Source organism: Ptychodera flava, chromosome 12 (genome assembly GCF_041260155.1).
Source record: "Ptychodera flava strain L36383 chromosome 12, AS_Pfla_20210202, whole genome shotgun sequence".
Classification (NCBI taxonomy): Eukaryota; Metazoa; Hemichordata; class Enteropneusta; family Ptychoderidae; genus Ptychodera; species Ptychodera flava.
Window position 1 is genome coordinate 27,983,427 of NC_091939.1, and position 26,283 is coordinate 28,009,709.

The window sequence follows — 26,283 nt, forward strand, 5'->3', positions numbered from 1 at the left end:
GCTGTCGAATATACATATATCATCCAATTTCACATTTCTTACGGAAAGAATCATGTCTTTTCAATTAAAACTGTATGTGTTTCATATTCCGTGTCTTCTGTGTTCTTGAAGTTATGACGGAAACAAATGCTATAAAAGCTAAATCTGGATGCTAATATTTGTGAACACAAAATGTATGCTTACAGTGACCGTTGCATGTTTCGAATTTTAGACTTTGGAATTTTAATGTAAGCTTAACAGTTTGGCGGTGTAAACATTATACCGTATGATATTCATAGAAAAATACACTCTTTGAATTCGAAATCTCGTGTACATTGTTTGATGGGGGGGGGTTGTTTTCATTGCAAAAATACGAATTTGAGTGCTTGCTTTTTAAAGCTGTCTTAGTATATGCAATATGACAAATTTTACCGAATATCTTCCTTCTGAAGAGACATCCGTATGGCTTTGGTAATATGCACCTGCGAGCATTCTATCCATGGTGACGTCACGCGTCATGGTGATTAATAGTTCATTGTTTGTATTTCCGGTTGTTACCTTGTATGTAAATAGAGACAGAAACACAAGAAAAGTGATTAAACATATATGAGTCACATTAACAGTCGTGTCAGATAAAGTTGCAAGACTTGTGACACAATGTGTGTGTTTTGAAAACGAAGCCATGCTTAACCTTATAATATAGGACTGTGTTGTTCTGATGTACCTGGTTTGGCGTGAACATCACGGTATCTTCGTACTTTGTTCCCCATACACCTTGGCTGTTGACAGCAAACCAACCACCGTCAGCAGTGAAATCATCACTGACGACCCGACTAGGACATGCAGCTCCCTCCGAAGTCGGTAAATGCAGAAAGAAACCTGGAAAAAATTATGACTAATATGAAATGTTTGCAATGCACAAAAGGAATTTTAAAATATCGATTTACATGCTCAGATTGTCAAATTGGAAACAGGACATAGTTTTAAATATAGTTCATAAACATTAAATATGTGAAAAAATTACAGGACAGGACAAATATCACTTATATCATATATGTAAGTGTTTTTAGACTATTGCCTACCATCGAGAGACGTTTTTGAACTTTGATAGTCGTTGTCTACACGAAAGTCGTCCGTATCTTTTACGACACCAGCAGTTGGGTCTGTCAGATCTACAAATACAGGTTGAGACACCACTGTGGTCGACAGGCCAGCTGTGTTGGTCACCCGTAGGTGAACGTAGTATGGCCGATTAGTCTGCGAAATGAAACAATATACATGAGTTTAACTGTGACGATCAATTATGCCATTCATATGCACCGCTGCCTGAATGAGCTTAATTACATTAAATGCATTGTGACCACTGAAAACCATGAAGTATTGAAATAATGCATTTGCAAGACTTCATTACGACACTTCTATCTTTAACCAGCTACTTTAACGAATTCTGGGAAGCGTAATATACCCGATGTTCAACTTGCCATGCGCCACAGCTTTTATTGGGATACTTACCTCCAAGTCAAGATCGACAAAAGTGTAGCTAGTGTCATTGGCAGGGACATCGATGAAGTCTATCAAAAGTACTGGATCAGTTTTACCATCACAGGATAACCCGTCATGGAGAGATAGTGAGTACTTGTCTAATCCACTTTCGTCATCGTAAAAATTACTCCATGCAACTGGTAGCAAATCTCCACGAGTTATGTATGTTACAGCCTTGTAAGAAAACATAGTGTTTCATTAATACAATACATGAAATATAAAATAGTAATATCGAAAGCAGTATTTTTCTAATCTCTGTTACGGTTATATATACATGTACAAACACATATCTGCAAACCGACACGTCCATTTGCATGCATGCATGCATACATACATACATACATACATACATACATACATACATACATACATACATACATACATACATACATACGTACGTACGTACGTACGTACGTACGTACGTACATACATAAATACATAGTCACATATACAGACAGACAATATACACATCGGAATATACGTTTTCATATTACATAATTTTGTTCTCCCAATTGCCCCATACCTCGTCTGTAAAGGGTCCCACTCGAATATGACCAGGAACAGGTGGTGTTAAGTCTACAGTGAAGTCAGCCAAGGCCAGAGAACAAAAACCAGATTCATCTGTCGCCATAACGACTGCACGGTACGTCTCCTTGTCGGCCAATGAAAGCCCTGTAGCTTCCACCATGGTGTCTTTTCCTACGTTAGTCCAAGGATGGATGTCAAATAGGTCTTCATTCTCTCCGTCTGTTCCTCCCTCATCAGTTTCGTGGAAATTTTGCTGTGGCATAGAAGTTATTGTACTTTTTAAAATTATTTGATCTATTAAACTCAGATTAAGGAATCATTGTTCTCCTATCTATCAGTTGATTCAATGTACTTATGCGACTCTAATTAATTGAATTTAACACATTACAAATTTCTCTCAATCTTTTTTTAGATACATGTATACATGAAATCAGGTTTTCCATATTATTCTGTGTACTTTGTTTCGTAAACGATTTGAAGCTAGCATTAAATACGGGCAAGTCATCTTATTAACTTTCCAAATGAGAACGTTGAACCTTACCAGATCAAAACAAGACATGTTTAAAGGAGAGTCTTTGATACCGGTAATTCCCCATGTATAGAACATCACAGGCATTCCAAATTCAAAACCCGCCCATGACAGAGATACCTTGTCCACTGAAGATATGTATCTATGATAAGGAATAGAGAGAAATATTTATGTTGTATTGAAACAAATACTGAAACCACCTTGTTTTGAAATAACTAGAGTGCAGTAATACTTTTGAAATGAAAGTCAGAATAGAATACATCATGTAGAATTGTGGCAAGTGCAAAAAGAAAGGATTTGGATTTACCTTTGTAGAGTAATTTCCCCTTCCGACACTACCTCACCACCGTAGCCAACCATGATACCGTTGGAGGTCACCTCGGTCATCGATGAAGATACACTATACCCCTCACGGTGGCGTAGTAGGTTTGTGTTCGAGGGACAAGCTGCAGATTGTCAAAGGTGTACGAGACGTTGCATCCTATGTCTACGAATGAGTGGATGTCTTCTCTTGTGTCAGGATACCGATTGTCCGTACCCATCGCCAATTCATAGTGATCAATTGTCTGGCTAGTTGAGGTTTCTGGCATGAGAAAATAATTCACATTAAAATGATATACTGATTGTTAACCCATAACCCGTTCATATATACAAATTTGAACCACATCGAAGAAATACCGTTAGTATCTTTGCAAACAGATTCTTGATAACCCAGCATGTAACAAGCTGCCGACTTTGTGCTTCTTTTTTCCGGGCGAGGAAGGTTCTCTTTATTGTCGAATATTTCTCGTGGATTGGATTTTGTAAAATTAGAAATCATTACCCTCTCCTTGAGCATAGCTGCCACTGCAGTGGTCACCAAAAGGTCCCAATTGGCAGAGAGTGACGTAATCGAATCTTGAAAGTTCAAGTCAATCCGTACACGTCACCATCCTCACATCTCTAGGCAACAGAGGTTCCAGCTGTATAGTGATTCCGTCAGATCTAATGACTTCAGTGTATCCTAGGAGGTTGCTAGCCTTCACAACCGAGTAATATGACTCTTCATTTTTCATGTCAAGACCATCGTTCATTCCGAAGTCTGTAGAAGACAGAACGTGTCGTTACTTCAAGTCAGAACACATAATTAAGTTTCTCGTTAACATGTATTTGTAAGCCGTGCCTAGTCATGGAATAAAAATACAGAGATGCGACGATCTGGTGTTCGATCAGAAAAAATGTGACTTGCGGTAGATCTTTTTCACGTATAGGCGTTCTTCCAGCTCAAACATTTCACTTTACTGTATTACAGATCTACAGATATATGATATTGAACGCTCTTCGCTTTCGTAAAATACATTACAATAATTATTGCAATAATGTTTCAAACGATCTTTGAAACGTCGATACGAACAGCAAAAAAGACATTATAATTAGCGAATTGTCAAAGTCAAATATATACTATTAAATTTAAGTTGCTTTTTTGTTTCTGTGGCATGTAAAAAATATTGACCTACCATCCGTGGTTGTTGTGAAATTCTGCATTCGCAAGCCATCGAATCTAAATATCGCCCATTCATAGTGAATTTTTGGACAAGGGTCTCCTTGAAAACTCCACTGAGCCTCTAGCATTTCATTGCTGTCCTGAAAGTCTCTGTGGTTTCAAAAAAGATAGAGTATTGTATAATTTCTGACTAATAAATGTCTCTCCTCTTACATTTTAACCGTTAACTATACTGAAATGTAGCAGCTATGAGTCGTGAAAATGCGACAACGATTGTCTACAATACCACACATCATACAAACAGGGTGGACAGAGGGCGACTGAGAATGTTGGAAGAACTAGCTAAAAGGTAAGATATGGACCGGTCTTCAGAGCCTGAGCATTTCAGAAGGAACGAAAGGAAAACAAGACTAATATTAAACGTATACCATTTTGATTTACACATAAAAGTTCATAAAAACTTGTCACCTCTCAGTGATCTTTATGATAGTAAACACCGGAGTCAAAAATTAAATTGTCATTTGAAAATCGAAATGAAGGATTAAATTCAGTGGTGACTTCTGTAATATATTCACTCTGGCACTTGAACGTTTTCTTCTCTTCTTTACTGAAACGGCCAATTAGTGCATATACATCTGACACCTTGTTTGTTTGTTTTTTTTACGTTTTCCCATGCCAAAAAGAGTCAATATTTTTATCTTTGAATAAAATGAACCCCTCGCCCTAGAATATCATGCTGCTACTTACACATCAGAATCCTGTCGTCCATCCCAGATATAAGTTCCTTCGAGTGGAGCTAGGCCAGCGCTTACCCTACTGATGTAAACACCATTTGATACCGCTGTGGTGTGCATCCCAGCCAGATTGTATCCTCGAACAGATACAAACGCCTGTCTGACGTCATACAAATCAACTCCATCGATAAAAGCAAAATTCCCTAAAGACACATCAACGTCTACAAAGTCTAGTATGTCCGTTGTACCCCGATTTGTACCGACTGCCACTTGGTATCTGTCATAAAGAATCAAATTCAGAATCGTTCAGACAGGGTTTTACTTCCTACGGAAAGCCTCCGAGAGTGCTTCAATAATGTCATGAATACTATGAAGCCAGTCTGTCCAGTCATTGCTGTACGTACAGCTTCCTCTATCACAATGCTCACAACCGATACATAGTAACAAATCATGAGTAATATATTGCGATGAAATTCCAATCATTGAAGTATTTTGATATATATTTAGGAACGCTAGGTTGTTTATAAAAATCAGCTCAGGGTGACACTTCCACAATACCTCTGAAATGATGAAGGGTCAGTTTGTATATCTGGTCAGTTGGCATATATCATCGTAAAAATCACGCTTCCATATTTACACTTACCTCGTGACAATACTCTCCGGATCATCAAAGCCTTCCCAAGCAACAAATAATCGATCCACTGATTTTTGACAGACTGCATCGTTGGTAGCACAATCTATAGTTTTTACGTAAAAGATTTATTTTCAGAATTTGCTGTGGCGCAAAACATATTGAGTTGTGATAATAAATATGTAGATACGGTGACTGTTTGTGTAGTAAAGTAGAACGAAAAGCTATATAGCTTCTGGTGAATATTTTAGGTAGTAATGCTCTTATCATGCGCCCCCGGGGGCAGCTTGTCACTCTGAAAAGTCTGGTGTTTGTGGAAGACACATATATATCCATCAGATATTTGTTGTGTGTGAATACAAAACAGGTGTAAGTGTTTTAGTCACTACAGTTCATACACGTACTGGTGTGTCTCTTTCACAGACCCTCAAAAATTAATAGGATAACCGCTCGGTGACAATATTAATTGATAATTTTATGAATTTCAGGAAAGCCTCATCTGTATGTGTGGTTACATGCATACATATAGGCTTACACAGCAGCGACAAAGGTCAAGAAAGGGAGATTAATTACAACTTGGCGGGCTTTAAGTCTTACGTTAATCATAATTATATTATGAATTATATATATTTTAGAATTATTAAAATAATGATAATAATTACAATAAAAAAAATGATGCGCTATACAACTGAGCGGAACACGCCTTTAACTACGATAACAAAATTGATCCGTCCATGAAAAGCCCGATGTATACCTCGGTGATATCAAAATCGCACTTTATATTTAGGTTATACCTACCGTTGTCTTTGAGAGCGTCACATTTCACAGATGGGCTTCCACTGTAATCCACTTCATCGACGCCGTCTAGATGTACAACACTGCCTGGAATAGGTGGAGTGTCGTCCACGTAAACTGGGTCGGAGTAACTCCTCGTTTCGCCGCCAGCATTGTTTGTGACTATCAGTGTTAGGTAGTGTTCCACGTCGAGAAACGGACCTGCCGGACATTAGTAGAAAGGCGTTGATAAAATACAAGAAGCCATCCTCCCGTGTAAAATGTAATACCACACGCTTTCCAACATGAAAGCTCTAATACTACCCGTAACTTTTGACCAGACAGTTTTCATTATGAACATTATGTCCTACGCTAAAATAGTACGTCAAAATAACCACTATTCGACTTGTTGAAATCTGACTTTTTGTCTGTACTTGAAATCAATAATCAATCATTACATTGCAAATTGTACACTAGACGTTATATTGCCAATTTAGATAACATTTTGAAATTCAATATACCCTGGACAAAAGATAAGAAAAGCTAAGCCTTCATGGAACAAGAGAAGTGAATTTAATATAAAAAGTTAATGATCTTCTTTTAATAATTATTCTTTTGGAAACAATTAATTCGGAAGCGTCGATAAAAGATGGTAAAGCTAGGCTTTGGCGGAATAACGCACTTCGTGGTCTTAAAAAATGAGCTTGGAATTATGTTCGAAATTCCCATCATTTTGATCAGTTTGTTTACCATTTCTAATCGCGCAGCCATTTTACAATAACTTACCATTGAATTTATATTCATGAAAGGAGGAATCAACCACTGTGAAAGGGTAGACAGCGTCATCACCCTCAGCAAAACCCAATGCAACTTGGTAGTGCGCTATTCCACTCTCCTTGTCATTGAAGTTGTTCCACGAACATATCAGATCATCCGTGGTTCTTATCGATGGTGGACAGCTGATGTTGCCCGGCGTTGGTGGCGTTGTATCGACAGTAATTCCGTCAGAGTGTGTTTCTGCCGTTAGTCCAACCTGTGAATTTGTGAAGAAGGCGCACAATGTGAATATCGCATAGTCATTGGTATTTATATATACAGCATGTAAATTTTGCAATTAATAATAAAAAAACCAATTATCCAAGAACTTGCCTTCGACAATAATTGTTTGAGGTCAACTTAATTACGCAATACTAATTAATCTTTCGCAATTCGCTAAATGTTATCGTACTTAGAATTCAGCAAAATGAATTTATACCTGATTGGTTGTCCTAAGAGTCAGTATATTGGGAAGACCCTGTACATTTGGCTCCACCATGGAAGTCGGTGTTTGATCAATTCCGGTAGTATCAGTGCAATTGAAAATGTCAGATGAACCAGGGAAACTGCCGTAACAGAATTCTGTGTGGAGTATTTCGCTTTCTTCTTCAGAAATGGTCCAAGATGACTCAATCGTATGCTCTGATTTCTAAATAATTCAATAAATCATCATGAATCATAGTAGTTATTTCTCGTTTATATGTAGCATATACTATCCGTCTTGAGACTAAAGTGACTTTAACTCCAGTTATCATCAGCTTTCATAACATTAACCTCACTAAGAGATGAAAGACATACTTTTTGACGTATATTGTAACAGTATAAACTGTGTTGACTATGTATTGTTTTTGCGAATTATATTAACTTACATTTTTCTGCCCCTTAAACTACATTGCCTTATCCGATATCAACTTATAAGCCATTTTAATTCACAGAATAATAAGGAAGATGCGTCTCTGGTTCTGTTACAGATTCTGAAAGTGGATTACTTTTGATGGATATCTACCTGATACTTGGTAGAGTCCAAGGCTAGGTCACTCTCATTACGACCGTCAAAATTGTCTATGCTGATCTGTGGAGCAGTGACGTCAACCGTGAATCCGTCTGATGATGAATCCAGTACATTCCCAGCACCAGTGATTGCTCTTATTGTTGCGAAGTACTGTTTCCCATGAACAAGTGACAGCAGGGACTGCGCTGCTCCTAAACTACTGATTCCTGGAGGTTAAATAAAGTGAGCCTCAAGTTTTATTAATAAAGGTTGAAGTACTCGTACAATGTGTTGAGTGTTTGGTTCTCTTCAACGAATAACAATAACTTTCGTACTTTCGAAGTTGATCCTTGCAACCTTTTCATATAAATAGTCATATTTTTAAGTTTTAAAGGGAAACCTAAGTCCAGCGACATTGACCATTTATCCCTTCCAAAATCACCCTTGAATAAAATGCAGCTCAAATTTGCAACATAATTGCTCGCGCTGACGACTACGGCGCGACGAAAAGAGAAGTTGAAGTAGACGACATTTATGAAAATGAGCTCGGAATCCCATGGGCGCGAAAGGGCTCATGGGAGAAGCGTGCGTGACGTCATCGGCGATACAGACGATTGTAGCTTGCACCTGGAGGAGTACCGTGAACGGTTCAGCGCGTTCGTAAGAGGACTCTGGAGAGTTCGGAGAGCGATATTTCTGACATCGAGTATTACTTTTCCCCGACTGAAATCAAACCCTACTCATTTGAACCAAGATATATAATAATGGGAAAGCATTTCCACACATCGTTCATAATTCCGCGGAGGGAGTCACTGTGCTTGTACACGGACCCCGAACTGGATTGGAGACACTGAGTGACTCTGCGATCCTTCAACGCCACGTTTCTAAAACAGAGTTTTCTTTATCAGTCGCTTAAAATTAATTTTTGGTTCGTGAATGATACGTAAGTCGAGCTTGGCCAGATCTTTAAGGTTGCGAAATCTTCGATATATATCGGAAAATATTTATTCGCAATTTGACAAATGTATAGTGTCATCTATTTTTCGAAGTTGGTGTCGAACTTAGGAAGTCGGGCTTACTCAGATCTACAAAGTGATGAAATCTCCGATATAATGGATATTTGCCCGCTATTTAAAAAAATAGTATTGTCTATATTGTTGTAAAGAATGTATTTCATACAAGACCAGCCAAAACTCTCGATGATGTCCGATATGTCCTCTGTTCAAGTCTCGATCGCCAAGTAAAAATGTATTACATGTAAAGAATATGAATGTAATTCGTGCAAGGCGCTCCCCAACTCACGGTGATATCCGATCGGCCCTCTCGACGAAGTTCCGATTGTAGTGTATGAAAGTTCGTGTGGAAATTTAATGAAAAAAATGCTTTACATGTAAAAAATGTACTTCGTGCATGAATAAATATAATAATGTAAAACATACAGTATTCTTGACTACCGGCCACGGATGCTATGAACTAAGAGTCGGACAGAGGTGGTCGGGTGGTCAGATCTGTTAGGCACGTGGTGAAATCTCCGATATACATCGGATATTTACCCACAATTTGACAAAGTATCGTCTAGTATCAGAGTTAATGTCCTAAGTCGCCGATATTTATCGGATAAATATCCGTGATTTCGCAGACCCGGCGTGCCGACACCACACAGTGCACGTAAATCTAGTATCGTCTGGTATCGATATTAGCCTAGGAGTCTCGGCGCAATTGATATTTATTGGGTAAATATAATATCGGCGATTTCTCAGACCCGGCGTGCCGATCGAGACACATCATTCTCGACCGCGGGCCATCCGGGTACTTGTGGATTCTTACGTCATTTTTGCGTCACAGCGCCGCCGTTTGAAGTTCGAATTTTTCAACCACCAAAGAAATATTCAAAGTTTCAATATACATAAATGACATAACATTTAGTTCTGCTTTTTTCCACACAATTTCTGTATCATTCGCTCTTCTGTATCGTCTGATCTCTCATTCACCTCGCTCGTATGCGTTTCACCTACTGACGTCTCTCCGCGGTCGAGAATGGGCGAGAAGTCATTCCAGTATCTTGTAATATCAATATTACCAGGTATAGTCACGAAATTGCCTATATTTATCAGGTATATAAGGGCGATTTCGCAGATCCGGGCTGTCGAGACGAGAGACGCTTTGTGTAGTTTCGTCTTCGGATTTTAGAGTCCCGAAATCGCCAATATTAACATTTATCTGGTTAAAACCGGCGATAGTAGGCTGACTCAGCATGTCAAGATACGAACCGCATTGTGTAGTATAGTCTTGTATCGGTATCAGAATCCCGAAATCCCTTATAAAACAATCATCATGAAAGAAGTAGAACATAACTTTGTATCTTTTACAGATTTTAAAACTCGCCCAACTTTCTGTTTTCGAAAAAGCTGTTCCGTGGGACGACGATAAAAGCTGACTCCGTTTGTTCTTCCTTGAGTGATTTTTGCACTCAACTGAACAACAGTTAATCATTTTTTATGCTACTGAGCATTAAAGAGTCGTAACGTGCAGAACTGCACTGCTGCAGTCATAGACTCCAATGCTTTGGTAAAGCGGTCACACATGTTCGTGTATCACCGATGACGTCATGCACGCTCCTCCCATGAGCCCTTTCGCACCCATGGGATTCCGAGGTCATTTTCATAAATGTCATCTACTTCAAGGTTTCGTCGCTCCGTAGTCGTCGGCGGGCGCAATTATGTTGCAAATTTGAGTTGCCTTTTATTCAAGGGTGATTTTTGAAGGGATAAACGGTCAATGTCGCTGGACTTAGGTTTCCCTTTAAAGAAGGTTTGGCAACGTTCGAAAGTAGTGCTACTCGGGCTGGGGACGAGAATGGCAATGTAAAATTGGTAAGCGAGGATAAGGGACAGTTTTAAAACTGATTATTTTGGCATGGGCTATTATGTGTTTTCAAGGCTATATCAAATAATTACATTCATAGGCATGAGTTCAGGCCTACTACCACGCACACTTTAGTGCGATATCTGTCAAAAGAGTGGTTCTTACGGGTCAATATCAAGGATCTGAATCACGAATCATGAAGCCGATGTACGACAGAATTACCTCGTTTGGCTCTTCATAAAAGCAAGCAAGTGAAATATACATAATGTCTGGAGACGAGATATGACACAAAGGAAATATTAGAATCACAGTCCCTCCCCACGAGTGGTTGATCAAGTGGACTTCATATTCTAATAACGCCAATAGTATCGTCGCCGGTAAACTTACCTTCGCCAATATGGTATCCCTGGTCATCTGTGACGATACCATCACTGATATACGGCTGAACGTCGTCAGATCTTGGAGTTGTTCCAACGGCCCACTCATAGTGAACAATCCCATGCTGTTCACTTTCAAAACCAGTAAACTGCGCAGTAACTGTGCCAATCTCTTTCTGATAGTCAATGTCTACAGCCATTTGCTCCACTTCATAATTCGTCTCGATTTCAGGGCCATCAGTTACGAAACCGACCTTGTCAGCAGACACAACCTTGATTGCACTGGAATCAAATTCCCAAATTGGCAATTTCAGTGCGATGCGGAAGGTGAAAAATCATGTTAAAATAGCGATACTTTACTGGGTCATGCAATTCAGAAAAAAATCTTCATTTCACACGTTAGTGTAGAGGGCCCAGAGTTTTCTGAGGTAGATATTTTATTACGCTCACCTTGAAACCAAAGCTTCTGATATCGTTCCGGCACTGTTTTCTGCTTTACACGTGACAAAGTATAGCGTTCCGGGATTTTCTTCATCGCTGTATTTTTTCAGAATCAAACCGTCAATGTAGCCACCATTGGTAGGATCATACTTTGTGAAGTCTTGCACATCTGTTGCCCCTGTGAGATTGTCAGAAACAAACAGATATTTGAGACAACCTAAAGTATACGCATAGTAGTGTAGATAGTCAATAGAAAAACCTCTGTACATTTTATTTATTCTTGAGAAAAACTTTCATTTAATGTTGTCGTATGTAGTATGTAGTATGTAGTTGTACAGTGAATTTGAATGAACTGTAAAGACGACAAGGCTTCCTTACACTTCAAAAACGAACCTCTTAAGACTTTAAAGACAAAGCAGTGATCGTATGCACACGCACACATATCGTAAATTGTATCATGTAAATTGACGTGAAACATTTTATTGCTCACCACCACTGGTCCCGACTGCGATCCAATATGCAAATATGCCACTTTCAAAGTCTACGGCTTCCCAGTATGCCCTGATGCCTTCTGTGTCTGTTTGCATGACGTAGCCATCAATGAGCTCCTCCTCTTCGTCAGCTGTCAACACCCCTATGCTAATCTGCAACATCTATTGATGTAGTGAGCATAAATATCAAACCGTAGTCAAAATTTGTCAAAATTCAATGTAAAATAGCTACAAATGCTCGCTAGCATATATTATAGTCTATTCGCTTTCATAGTGACCATACTTTTAAAATATCTCTCTCTCTCTCTCTCTCTCTCTCTCTCTCTCTCTCTCTCTCTCTCTCTCTCTCCTCTCTCTCTCTATGTAGCTTAACGATTTTTCACACGCGCAACTTTACAGTATCTTAGAATATTATAGAGAGCTTAGAACTGATGTCCGAACCTGAGGAGGAGTCGAATCAACGATAACGCCACTAGTATCTCGAACACTTCCAAGACCTGCTCCGTTGACCGCCGATACTCGAATACTATAGTAGCCACCATTGTAAAGGTTCAGTGTGGACGGGGAGTGCCATACAACTGTGTCACTGTCGACTATTTCGTGTGATTCACTGGAGAACACAAAAGAGAACAAACCTTGGGTAAATATAGACTTGAGGTACATCCATGCTTTCATAAGGACGGAGACAGTTTGAGCCATACCGTTTTGATTCAACTGCCCAACTTATGCACCCACTAATTATCATTGGAATCATTGAGCTAAGAAACCCCGATGTACATATAACTTTCAGGTTATATAGAATTGCTTTACCTGTAACAAATTAAATGTTAAAAATGTTCTTTTCAAACTTCTTTATCATAATTTTATTGTTTAAAAGTACATCTTAGAAAATACAAGTGATCATATTTACCCATCATTTGGATAAAACTGCCTTCGCGATCCTCCGTAAGTCTGGTAGACTGTGACTTTGTAGTGATCCACTCCGGATTCATTATCCTCGCAGTCCCAGTTAGCAGCAAGTTGAGTTAAACTTTCCTACATAAGAAGAATGTATTTTTTCAACAAGGTACTCTAAAGAAGAAATAAAATTTCCAAATGATATCATCCATTCATTGATCTAATAAGAATTAATTTCATCTCTAAGATTGCCCCATTTGGTGCCCTTACATATGCGTTGTTTATTAGTTGACAATAGGCACTTTTACTTTTAAGTTTAATGCAGTGTTTTGCTCTCAACGGCGATTTAAACATATTTATTGGCTATTTCTTCATTCAATTGAACAGTAATAGATCACTTACTGTGTAGCTTCTATCGACCCCTAATGTGTCACCATCGCCAATAAAGTTGAAAATTGGTTCTGTCAAATCGACTGTGAATCCAGTAGAAGCCACTTTGGTTCCTGTGAGGGCTTTGTTTACAGCTTCGATCTCGGTATAAACATAATCACCATGATGGAGGTGAAAATGATGCCAGTTTATAGAATTGGTTTCGGCTGGCAAAGATCCCCTTGAGTATATATTTTCAGCTTGTGATGGATTTCCTGGGGAAAATGTACAGTTAAATTTATCAGTAAATTCTGGTACCGACATTTCACGTAGTCCTAGTTATACAAGGGAATTGCAATAAGCTATTTTCACGTTTGATGCAACCTTTCATTTGGAACACATAACTTACATATTCTGTCACCACTGTACTCATTAGGAACTATAGGGTACGGCAGCCAGTTGCGTTGTGCAAGAGGCAAATTATCGTTTAAGCACGGAACTTTCTAAATAAACGTTCAAGTCGAGTATTGAAATCAAAGCTATGATGATTATTAACCATTGAAAATATTCATCAGCCAAAGTGTAAGTGTAATATATATATATATATATATATATATATAATATATATATATATATATATATATATATATATATATATATATATATATATATATATATATATATATATACACGAATCTCTGCTCTTCAAACCTCCATGATGTTTGATACACGATGGGAACTGATTTGGGATAATTGGATCTTCACATTTTTTTAATTTCTCAAAAGTGTTAGCCACCATATAGGTGAATGTTGCAATATTACAGATTACTCATGAAATCAAGTGTATAACTTATGAGCTTACATTTGCAGATTAAAACGACCTTACTCCATTATCAAATGATCCCGAATTAGTTTCAATTGTGTTTTGGGGAAAAGAAAAGTGTAATCAACTGTAAAGACGATAGAATGTCATATAGACATAGCATTTCTCATGTTATATTAATATATTATTATTATTATTATTAAAAATTGTTTAAAATGCACTACACGTACGTCTCAGTGCATTGTACATAGCTGGATAAAATAATTTAAAAGTACAACCACACAAGAAAATTAAAACAGAAAATTACACATAAAACTGAGTAAAGAGATGGTTTTCAAATTGCGCTTAAAAACTATCTACACTTCTGGCAGTCTTAATTTCAAATGGCAAATCATTCCATAGTAAGGGTGCACATACTGAAAACGCTCTCTGTCCATATGTCTTGTTAAAATTGCCACGGGGCTTGGTTAAACATAATTTGTCACGTGATCGCAGGTCTCTAGCTGGTACATATAAATCTAATAAATCTCTCAGATAAATAGGTGCATTTCCATGGATAATTTTGAATGTTAGCAACAAAATTTTAAATCTGATGCGAGCCTCTACCGGTAACCAATGTAAATCTTTGAGAACGGGTGTGACATGATCGAATTTGCGCGTACGAGAAACTAACCTCGCCGCGGCATTCTGCAGACACTGTAGTCGTGCAAGTTGTCCTCTAGGGATACCAAACAAAAGACTGTTACAATAGTCTAAGTGGGACGTCACAAATGCATGGACTAGTTTTTCAGTTGTAGATCTGTCAAGAAGTTTACGAATTTTAGCTATTCTATGCAAAGAGAAGAAACCATTTCTGCACAACATATTGATATGGTCAGACATGCTACCGTCCTGACTTAAAGTAATGCCAAGATTTCTGACTGAAACTGAAGGGATTATGTCGCATTGACCAATTCTCAGACTGTCTAGCTTTGTCACATCAGATTTTAGACTTGATGAGAAGTGAATAACTTCAGTTTTGTTGTCATTTAGTGCAAGCATGTTAGATTTCATCCAGCTGCGGACGTCGTCAACACAGAGTTCAATGTTATTCCGGATATCGTCAGGTCTATTGCAGATGACATAAATTTGCGTATCGTCCGCGTATATCATGCAATCAATCCCATGGTGTACGAAGATGTCTTCAAGAGGTGCAGTGTAGAGTGTAAACAAGAGAGGGCCGAGAACAGATCCTTGCGGAACACCGTATTTCATGCGAGAAAATGGGGATGATGCAGATCCAACCTTGACGCGTTGCTGGCGATCAACGAGGTACGAACGAAACCAAGATAGACATTTGCCTGTTATACCGAAACGAAATTGTAGTCTCTGAAGCATAATTTCATGATCAATTGTGTCGAACGCCGCTGATAGATCTAACATGATGAGAATCACATCATGTTTGTTATTTAAAGCAAGCATTATGTCGTTGTGAACACGGAGGAGAGCAGTTTCTGTGCTATGGTTAGCCCGGTAAGCGCTTTGAAACTTTGTGAAAAGACTAAATTTAGTAAGGTGATGGTTCAATTGCTGAACAACAGCCCGTTCGAGGACTTTCGATAAGAAAGGGAGGTTTGAAACCGGCCTGTAGTTCTTCAGAATGTTCTGATCAAGATCTACTTTCTTTAACAATGGACGAATTATCGCTGACGTGAAATGACTCGGAACGATGCCAGTTGTGAACGAATTGTTGAATAGATCCGCAAGGAAAGGTGCCAAGATGTGTACACATTTCTTCAACACTCCATGCGGTAGAATGTCGAGTTCACAAGATTTCGGTGATGACTGTTTCACTAACGCAATTATATCCCCAGGTGACACCGGTCAAATTCAGCTAAAGTATGGCTCGGCATTACATCATTAATCTTACAGCTGTGCGGTTGTTGACCAATCCTGTCACGAAGTTGCGACACCTTGGTTTCAAAATAACTCATGAATGCTGAAGGAATCTCTTTCATTGGGATGTTGTTTGGCATGGCGTTGGATGAAGCTGTTCTCGAATCCGATAGCTCTGCAACAATGGCAAACAATTTCTTGTTATCTGCGTCTTCAATTCTAGTCCGATGATAGGCTGATTTTACTGCATCACAGCGGCGTGAATATTCCACGCGCTTTAATACGAACATTTGACGATCGATTTCTAACTGTGATTTACGCCAATTTATTTCTAGTCGACGAACCTCTCTTCTAAAAGTCAGTAGATCCTCAGTGAACCATGGTGCACGCACTTTATTTAAGACTGATTTGCTTTTGACAGGGGCGACTGTATCGAGAGCATCGGTAACAACATCATGGAAATAAACATACAAATCCTCTGGGTTGGTATTGCATGGATGACCGATCATTTTGGATGAAATAATATCAATCAGTCTGTCAATGTTCATGGTACGAAAGTGACGTTGTGAGATTTTTACCTTGATGTTGGGTGATCGTTGAACATTCAGCCCAAAATACAATAAGCTATGATCAGAGTTAAGAGAGTCGTCAGATTTGATGGAGTGAAGCAATTGCTCTGATGATCGCGTTATAAGTAAATCCAATGTGTGGCCTTTACTGTGTGTTGATATCTTGACATGCTGTTGTAGGCCGACTGAGTGAAGAAGGTCGATCAGCTTACTTGTGTCGGAGGAATCTGTGTTCTCAAATGGAAAATTAAAATCTCCAGCAACTAAGAGATGGCCCGAGGAAGGTACGGCTGTTTCCAAAAGAGTGGAAAACTCGGAGATAAAGTCACTTGTGGTCGCTTTATTCTTCGTTGATTTTGGAGGACGGTAAACAGCGATAATACGTAGAACATGACTTGCAGATTTAAATGTCACGTCTAACGATTCGAAGGACTGGAACATCTTTGATCTTTTTTCCACAAGTCGTAGGTTAGAACGAGCCAAGACAGCTACCCCTCCTCCTCTTCGCTGAGAGCGGGATTGATGGTAAAAGTTATACCCGCGCTAATTGCAGAATTGAGTTCAGCAATGACAGGATCAAATTGACTCTTTAGCCAGGTCTCGGTGATAATCATGAGATCCAATTTCCTTCCAGCAAAGTAGATGCGATAGCACCAATTTTGCCGTTCAGAGAACGGGCGTTCCACAGGGCAGCGTTCAGATTGAGTTTGTTGAAGCAGGAAGAAGTTCTTGGAATTTTGACAAGTGTGGAGGTTCGCTTGTATCCAGGTGTTTGTGTATCTGAGCGAGTGGTGAGTACGGTTTCAATGGCATGCTCGTTGAGTGCATTACTTTGTGAAGAGACCGGAATTAGACGAAGTACTCTTGCACATGAATGTTTGTGTCTAATCTGTGGAGCACGGTGATTAGTTATAATCGTTTGGATCCCATACCTTGGCTTTGGATGCTTGCATCCTGCCTTGCGTCCACGTGGTCGAAAAAATAACTTGGTGGGCATTGCTGAACAAAGGGACATCTTCGTCGCCATCTTGAAAGAACTTATGCTAGCACCCAGGCACTGTCGGACATCGATAATTGAACGAATACTGCTTCCAAGCATGGTAGAGCTTTAAAACTTGTAACGAATCCAAGGCAGAAAATATTTAAAAACCAGAAGGTATAAAAACTTCGGGGAAATTCACTGGTTAAAAGTGGTAAAACGTTAAAAACTGAGAGAGTGGAGAAAGGCTGCCGATCAACAGCGCCACCATACAGATATATAATATAACTAAAGGTTCCTAGCAACGGTAAACTTTGTATTAATTAACTATAAATATACATCTTGGTCCACGCCAGCACAATATTTATGTACCTTTTCCCTGTTTTTTTCTCCATATCCTTGCCAAGTATTCCTTTATATTAGACTCTGGGTCTGCAAAATCGTCCCAAGAAGCAGATACGGTCGTTGCGACAGGTGAATATATCATATCGTATTCTCGTTGTAAACCATCAATGATCCAACCCTCTACTGGAGGAGTCGTGTCAACTAGCACTGTCAGCAGAACAAATCATATGACTTAATATAAAGCACCAAATAGAAAATAACTGTACGCTTAGTCGCAACACTAAGAGAACCCGATGAAGTGAAAAACTTAAACCCTTGTTTTTGATCTTTGAATAACAGTCTATAAGTTTCAACATAATTATGTCTTCGTCTGCCATATTCAGCAATCCGAGTTTGTTTGGAGTGACTTGTGACGCAATACCGTAAATACTTCGACATTTGCGTTCACTTTGGCTTCTATGATAGAGTCAACCTTGAAATACAAGCACTTCAGGTATAGGCCTTCGAGATGTACTATTAAAGATGAAACTCCGATTCTAATGTCTAATACTTTTGAATATTTTGAATATAGTTATACTCAAAATTACAAAATTCTCACGTAACTGTGCACACACCTTGATGTGGTGACAAACAGATGTTCTTTGTTGATCTAAGAGCAGTACATGCAGTTACAAAAGAACTTAAATAGGTCAAAATGTGGTTAAAATTATAACTGATATCCTACGTTTTTAATATAGGGTCTATGAGTTGATGAAACGTAACATACCGCCGTCTGTTGTGACAGCTGTACTCAACTTCTTGTGGCCTGCATTGAACGCGACGATCGTTGAGTAGTATCTTTCGTTGTGTTTCAACTCTACGCCACTTTTGCACGCTCTGAATTCGGAGTGACTTAGTTCAATGCTTTCGATAGTGTCGTTACTTCCCGGGGTGACGCCTGCGTACCATACATATTTCTCTGTAGATAAACGGAACAGAAAAGGAGAGAAAAATCAACATGAATACGAAAACTCGTTAGCCTTATTTCTTCCAATAAAGAACACAGCGATTATTCAAAAACTAAATTTTGCATCGTCAGGGTGTATATTTGAACAAAAAAGTTATTCTACAGCAGGAGCTCGAGATAAACGGAAATTCATAAGGCTTGCAATGATGAGCTATCCCGGACATACCTATGCCACTTTCTTCATCATAGAATCCTTTCCAGCTGACGCATAACTCGTCCGATGAAGACTGATAGTCAATGTCATGATCAAGTACTGTTCCGTCAAATACTTCTCCAGGAATTGGAGGGCTTGTATCGACGATGATCGGGGATTCTGCGTGACCGACTGTGGTTAGTTCAACTAAATTGAGGAAGAATAAAAGTGAAATAACGATGGTTAGGGACTGACGTCCTTTGGAGAAAATTGTCTCGCCTTAATAATGGCATGCGCAAACAGTCGGCAACAATGTTCATCTGCCAACAAAATAGGTCTATTACATTCAATGCGTTAGAATGCCCCTTAGGGACAGATATTCGAACTCTCAGACTTTTATAATAGTTTGCTGTTCATATACAACCCTTTTCAGAATAAGAGCGCGAAGCCACTGCAGTGAACTGCAATAAAACTGCTTACACTAATTAGTTTCAGCTGTAGCCGTGGCCACTTTGGTGTTGAACAAGGTACTTGATAAAGACCAAAAAAGTTTGCTGGTACAAAGGCAAAACTAGCTCTGTCTGAGGCTAGCTCGAGTTGTAAATGAGAGTTTACGATTGGCACCCTGTGTTCAAGATTAAGATACAATGTAACATTACCATGCACTGGTCCATGTACAAATCCTTTTTATTTCAACTTCCCTAGACAAACTGTCTGCATGGGACATACAATGTTGTCGACTTTGCCAGCTAGCTACAGCTGAAACTAATTAGTGTGAGCAGTTTTATTGCAGTTCACTGCAGTGGCTTCGCGCTCTAATTCTGAAAAGGGTGTAATACTTGTTTTGACTCATTTTGAAGTTCTTGAAGTAAAATGAAGAATGCTGCATCTTATTGTTGCGAAAGTCGAAAATTAAGTATTTTCCTGAAGTACCAAAATATCAAAAATACAATCACCAAGATCTCGAGTTGTACAGTGACCTCCTAGTCTTATTCTCGACTGAAAGAAAATGGTTAAAAGTCTCTTTGAGTAAAGTTTGAGAAAAAGGTTTAAGTCCTTCAGTTTGAGTTACAACCTTATGCGTTTGGTATCGCATTTATGATTAATTCGCCATGACTTGAAAATGATGTTACAAATTAGTCACTTTAATTTGTTGAGTTAGTTACATCATAGACCCTCGAGAAAAACGAGGGTCTATGGTTACATAGGGAAACCAACGTATATATCTGGCAGGTATATTAATTTTCCTTTTTCATCAAGTCTATTAATGAATTAGTAACTCATCATAAATTAGCATGCTTCCCCAAATTCTGATAATATCCACCCTATGATTGTAGTGCGGGATTGAACATTTTACAAGTATTCTAGTTTAAGTTAAATGCAAAACAATCTTCGTGATATAAAGGAGTTCTGGCGACCCTCACCGTGATTCATGGCTCTTATTTTAACCCAAGTAGGCACGCCGTCAGGAACGCAAAATGGATATGCGATGTGAGTGATGTTGCTTTCCCTCTTCCAGTCCAACAAATACACATCTCTTGGACTTTTCCCTAGACCAAAACTGATTTCCCGGATGTGAGATAAATCGTCACTGAAATGCAAAACAAACACTTATTATTTTGAACCTCCCGTTCTGCTTGGCAATGAGGTTTGAACAATATCCACGACAATCAAACCTTTCGGTGGAAATCTGTCGAAATGAAATTATTTCAGCAATATCTAAGAAATGGGGGCACAGGAGATTAATATTCACCAACCTTAGATTGTATGTTGCTGTTATGATGCAATCATCTTCATCATATCCGAGAACTGTGACTTCATGAACGATCGGAGGAGATCGGTCAATTGTATACGAAATGGAATGGCACACTGTTGTCGCCATGGGTCCGCCGAAATCCACTTTATTTATTGCTCGAACTGACACATGATACTTGCCATCTGTAGAAAACACCAGGGTGTTTTGAAAATAAAGAAAATTAGTACAGTAGCTAAACTGAAATAAGCAAGACTACCAACACTCTTCACATTATAAAGTATGTCAATAATCTCACTAGGCTAAGATGCATGGGTGGTATAAAATATCCCACTTCATACTTCATTATTACGATCCAAACGGAATGACGCTAAATAGAAAACAAATAAACTGCAACATTAAGTGACATTTTCTAAGTTAAGTAAGTTTACAAACATATTAATGTGGGTATTCAAAATAAAAGAATGAATTATGGTGTGTTGATAAGATACCATTTCATCTTATAGTCTATATAGCGTGTTTTGCACACGGCAGCCACAGTGACACTTACCCGCCAGTTCTTCTTCGAAGGAGTCCGCCAGTCCGATGTGTGTCCACTCACTTTCATCGAAAAAATGGGCATGCGGGTCTTTGTGTGGGTGGATATCGTCTAAACATGGCTCTGTACCGATTGTCCAAGTGTAACCATAGATACCAGTCTCATCGTCGTGGAAACCATCCCAGTTTGCTACAGTAAAATTCACGAGCAAAGCTTAAAGATATGACGATTATCAGGATGTTTGTATTTACAATAAATGCGAAACAGCATATCATGACGTCACAACATAAAAGCATACATGTAGCATGTATTATTTTATTGTATGGGTTTATCATTCTCGTGTCGACTTTTTTCATCTTTTGTATCAATGTTAAAGAAACGGTTTGTGTAAAATCAGATTACGAAGAAATTAAATAGACGTAAGCAATTACCAGATACGTATGTATTTGCTCTTGTGTATAGCAGGTCCACGTACGGGGTATGCCCATTGAAAACACATGCTGAACCCTCTCCGTCGACAATAATTCTGTGAAGTAAATTAAAAACAATATTTACTTTATTCGAAAGGAAATGGGTTTATATGTCTTTACATAGACGCAAAGAGTGCAGTGTTATATACATATCACCATAGAGTGTAAGTTTGTTAGTTACCAAAAAGGTTTTTGAGGCCTGTTTAGTTTAGAATATTTGCAGAACCCACTATGCGCCATTTTCCTTTGACAAGTTCAAACACAATTTTGCATTACCATGGTATTCTTACCTGTAGTTGGCCAATTCTGTAGTTTCAACACATCTAAATTGCCATTCATCTGGCACAAAGTTTAAGCAGGGTTCATTTGAAATCTGGTCGATCAACTCGTTCTCGATGATACCGGGATTCGGTGGACTGAAATCAGCAATTATTGGCTCTGACGAAATGATGTTCTCGTAGCCTAGAACGACAATGGAATACAACTAATGCCTATATGAATTATCAACATATTATGACTATGATAAGTATTATAATCCAAACTTTCGAGGGGTTACAAAGAGGGGAGACAAATGTAGATCAAGGTAGTTTTAAGACATGCAAAAATCTTGTTAACGGGTCTATCTCACACAGAGCCTACAACAAAATCTTACACAGCATTATTTTTACGGAAAGGAGTTTTAGCAATTTTGTATTTTCATAACATGGTAATTTTTTCTCCAATATCTTGCTTTATAATATTTTCACTAAACACCTTCAACGACAGTTTACACTGGTAGTGATGGTTTTTCACATAATAATCGTTACAGATCTAATAGGTTTTCTGGTCCGACTTCGAGGTCAGTGACCTTGAGAGGGTCCTTTCGATTAACATATTGAACATTACTACATGACTGAAATAATCATTCACACATTATGGGATCCGACAATGATACTACGTTTCCATTTGTTGTTTGGATAAAATATCCTGCCATGCCGCTGAAACAGCACCTCTTCTTTACTGATACCTCTTTAAAGCATTTTCTTCATCCAGCACCTGTCAATTCGTTTAAAATTACAGCATCGCCACAAGAGATTGAACAATGTCACAAACATTCACATAGATAGGGAATTAGGCGATGGTACGGTGTACATCGAAGTATGAGCAACTGGATCGAGGTTTTTGCAGGAAAAATCCGCATTAATGTCGAAGCACTTACTTTCATTCATAGCATTACAGTGTATATTGAGGTATATGACAATGTAGCTAAATAAGATTAGGTGATATATTTACTTACCAAGGTCATTCTGTACTTGTAGTTGCATGTAGTATACATCGCCATGGCGTAGTAACAAGTCGTCATGATAGAACTCCAATGAATGCCCAACACCAAGCCTTTCATAGTAATGAAACCTCCCGGACTGAAAAGTAAGAAGTAAACATCGTATTTAATTGATTAGGTTATGGGACGTAAAACTCCTTGATGTTATCCTGTATTTGTGATAGATCATGTATGTATGTATGTATGTATGTATGTATGTATGTATGTATGTATGTATGTATGTATGTATGTATGTATGTATGTATGTATGTATGTACGTACGTACGTACGTACGTACGTACGTACGTACGTATGTATGTATGTATGTATGTATGTATGTATGTATGTATGTATGTATGTATGTATGTATGTATGTATGTATGTATGTATGTATGTATGTATGTATGTATGTATGTATGTATGTATGGATGGATGGATGGATGGATGGATGGATGGATGGATGGATGGATGGATGGATGAAAGGACGTATGGATGCACGCATGCATGCATGGATGCATTTATCTATCTATCTATCTATCTATCTATCTATCTATCTATCTATCTATCTATCTATCTATCTATCTATCTATCTATCTATCTATCTATCTATCTATTTATGTCTGTCTATCTGTCTGTCTGCCTATCTGTCTGTCTGTCTGTCTGTCTGTCTGTCTGTCTAACAATACTTAGTCTAGCTAGCTAGATAGCTAGATAGTTATCTATCTGTCGTTCTATCCGTCTATCTATCTGCAATTGAACATTATGAGATAAGTATTGTTCTCTGATACATAAAAGTTAAATTACAGTAAATTTGAAAATTTGGAGAAACGATGAAATATGTCAAACCTCATGAAGCTCTGCAGCACTCCCTTCTATACCTAAGAGTATCTCGCAGGTACCACTGGTTCCGAAATCATAGTTGAAGCTGAGACATGTCGTGGATATCACATTTAAACAATGGGAAGCGCAGTCTGATACTCTTGAGTAGGATGCCACCTCGAAAGGGGACAATATGAGACGGCCTAGCCTTTCTCTTGTAAATTCTGTCAGTGGATCATTTTGATCAGCAACAGACGCGAATTTTCCACCGACGTGTACGTCAGTCCAAGGTACAATCTGATCTGAAAATATGCCATACCCAAAGCCTACTCCTTCCTATTGTAGAAATAATATGAACGTAAGGGATACACATTCAAACATTATGCATTGAGGTACACATACAAACGACTTCCAAACTACAAAAATTGCTGCAGTTGACTTAGTCTCTTACGGATTCAAATAATCATGTTGGTCTGAAACGCTTGACCTTGGTCATTCCAAATATTTGGTTTTCTTTCCCGTTAACCAGATTGTAAGTTTTGCAATTTATTTCAGTCTTTGAAACATGTTCACCTTTTGGCTCTTAAGTTCACTGTCATCGTACACCACAGCACTAGCCCTCAGTATATCATGCCTGCTAGTTGCTTGGAATTCGGACGTGACTCTTCCCTCGGGTAAAGATACGTCATACGTCGGCAAATAACATGTTGCTATGGCGGCATTATTAGCAGAGTCAGTTGCTGTCACAGTGAAGTGTGTGACGACTCCTCCTGGTAACATCTGGTTCAGAAAATCGGAGGAAGATGAATAATTAATTGCAGCTGTTTAATGAATAATGATTGAAATAAAACAAAATTAATCATTTGAATAATATTAGGTCTTGAGAATCATTTGGAACTATTTTTGAGGATGAACCTAATTTTCTTGTTAGTAAGCCATTGAAAAAAAAATATGTTTTTCGGCAGAGCATCTTGCCGTGTCAATATAAAATACAAGCTATATTCTTACTTCAGCGATGACAACAGCAGCTCCTCCCATTGGCTGGTCCCTCAACACGTCACAACCACTCTTGTAAGACCCAACGCAAAATGTCAATTCCACCTCGCTGTATTCGTCGCCGACAGCTACCTCAAGTGAGAACGCCGGGTCGATATAATCTCGACCAGGAAGTTGGTAAACGTCGCACTCAGTGACGTCATCCGATGTATCAATTCTGTTGAGTATGGTCAATTCCTATCGATATGGAAGCAAGTAGTCGACCGACATGATATTAGAAAATTGCGCAAGATAACAGTAAATTAGTAGTTTTCAGATAAACATAAACGTGCGACTTTATAAGAAGCTGTTTCAATAAATTCTGCCAAGATGTCCATTTACAGCATGGCAGTACTAATATAATCTAACTTGTTTCTCTCTATTGACAGTCAGCCTATTGACCTTAAGTATTTATTTACAAAAATACTGGAAATAGGTAACTAAATATTCTGTTATTGAAAAAAACTGGGAAATGCTTGCCATCCTAAGTGTATTATCAAAAACTTCCATGTTTCATATATCCTCATATTGTTTCTTTGCTTTCAGGATTGAAATATGTTGTGTTTACAATGGGCTTGAACTCAAAATAACATAAACTGGTACTATAATAGAGATTATATGACGTGGACCGTAGATAATAGTTAAATACTTATTACAGATTGCCTTATATAACAACATAGGCTAAAAATGTTCTCAAACTGATCCGTCAATTGAATTTTCGCTTAACAATACATACTGTGCATAGAACAGGACGTCTAATCTAATAGATAAACACCTTGGTTTCACATTGTCACTTCAATTTAAATGTAGCTACTTGTAATTTATTTTTCAGACACAGAAAGATATATTGTATCTCACCTTATCCTTTGAAACCTTCGTAAATGATGGTGGAGTATCGTCTGGTTCTAAATCGCCCTTGTTCAATATATTCCCACTGATCGTTGATGTTGTGTAACTCCATATAAGAATGTTAATGATGACCCAAGACTTTCTATCCTAAGTATCTTAATCCTTATCATGATAAGAGTTCGGAGTTCTAACTTAAAAGGAACTAGATTGACATCCACCCTTGTGCTGTAAGAAATAAGGTTGATATTTCTTTCAAAGAAGGACTTTCAATGAAGATATATGAATATATCTTGCAGATTAAACTTACAAGGTAAACCGCTGCCTAGTCTTGACATCATTATC

General features: G+C 38.4%; 1 protein-coding gene across 1 annotated transcript; it reads right to left on the reverse strand.

Annotated features, from left to right (window-relative positions):
- Positions 1-50: 50 nt before the first annotated feature.
- Positions 51-26,160, reverse strand: LOC139146240 (uncharacterized). The gene is made up of 32 exons (XM_070717647.1): positions 25,951-26,160; positions 25,066-25,290; positions 24,631-24,837; positions 24,085-24,393; positions 23,215-23,338; positions 22,229-22,400; positions 21,900-21,994; positions 21,481-21,657; positions 20,935-21,115; positions 20,602-20,768; positions 19,211-19,384; positions 18,805-18,996; positions 18,066-18,245; positions 13,481-13,722; positions 13,092-13,216; positions 12,623-12,791; positions 12,181-12,343; positions 11,700-11,868; positions 11,260-11,531; positions 8,023-8,234; positions 7,456-7,665; positions 6,987-7,233; positions 6,225-6,422; positions 5,439-5,532; positions 4,809-5,072; positions 4,075-4,211; positions 3,517-3,659; positions 2,045-2,302; positions 1,492-1,695; positions 1,062-1,236; positions 704-858; positions 51-104 (listed from the first exon to the last, which is right to left on the reverse strand). The coding sequence occupies exons 2-32, from the start codon at positions 25,093-25,095 to the stop codon at positions 51-53; spliced, it is 5,499 nt and encodes a 1,832-aa protein (XP_070573748.1). The 5' UTR covers positions 25,096-25,290; positions 25,951-26,160.
- Positions 26,161-26,283: the final 123 nt, after the last annotated feature.

Excerpts from the sequence above, each read along its gene's own strand:
- LOC139146240 (XM_070717647.1), bottom strand. The coding sequence starts at position 25,095 with ATGGGAGGAGCTGCTGTTGTCATCGCTGAA. Across the intron at positions 21,658-21,899 it reads AGCAAATACATACGTATCTG|CAAACTGGGATGGTTTCCAC; the intron begins GTAATTGCTTAC and ends ATTTTACTGTAG. Across the intron at positions 1,237-1,491 it reads TTGTCGATCTTGACTTGGAG|ACTAATCGGCCATACTACGT; the intron begins GTAAGTATCCCA and ends TTCATTTCGCAG.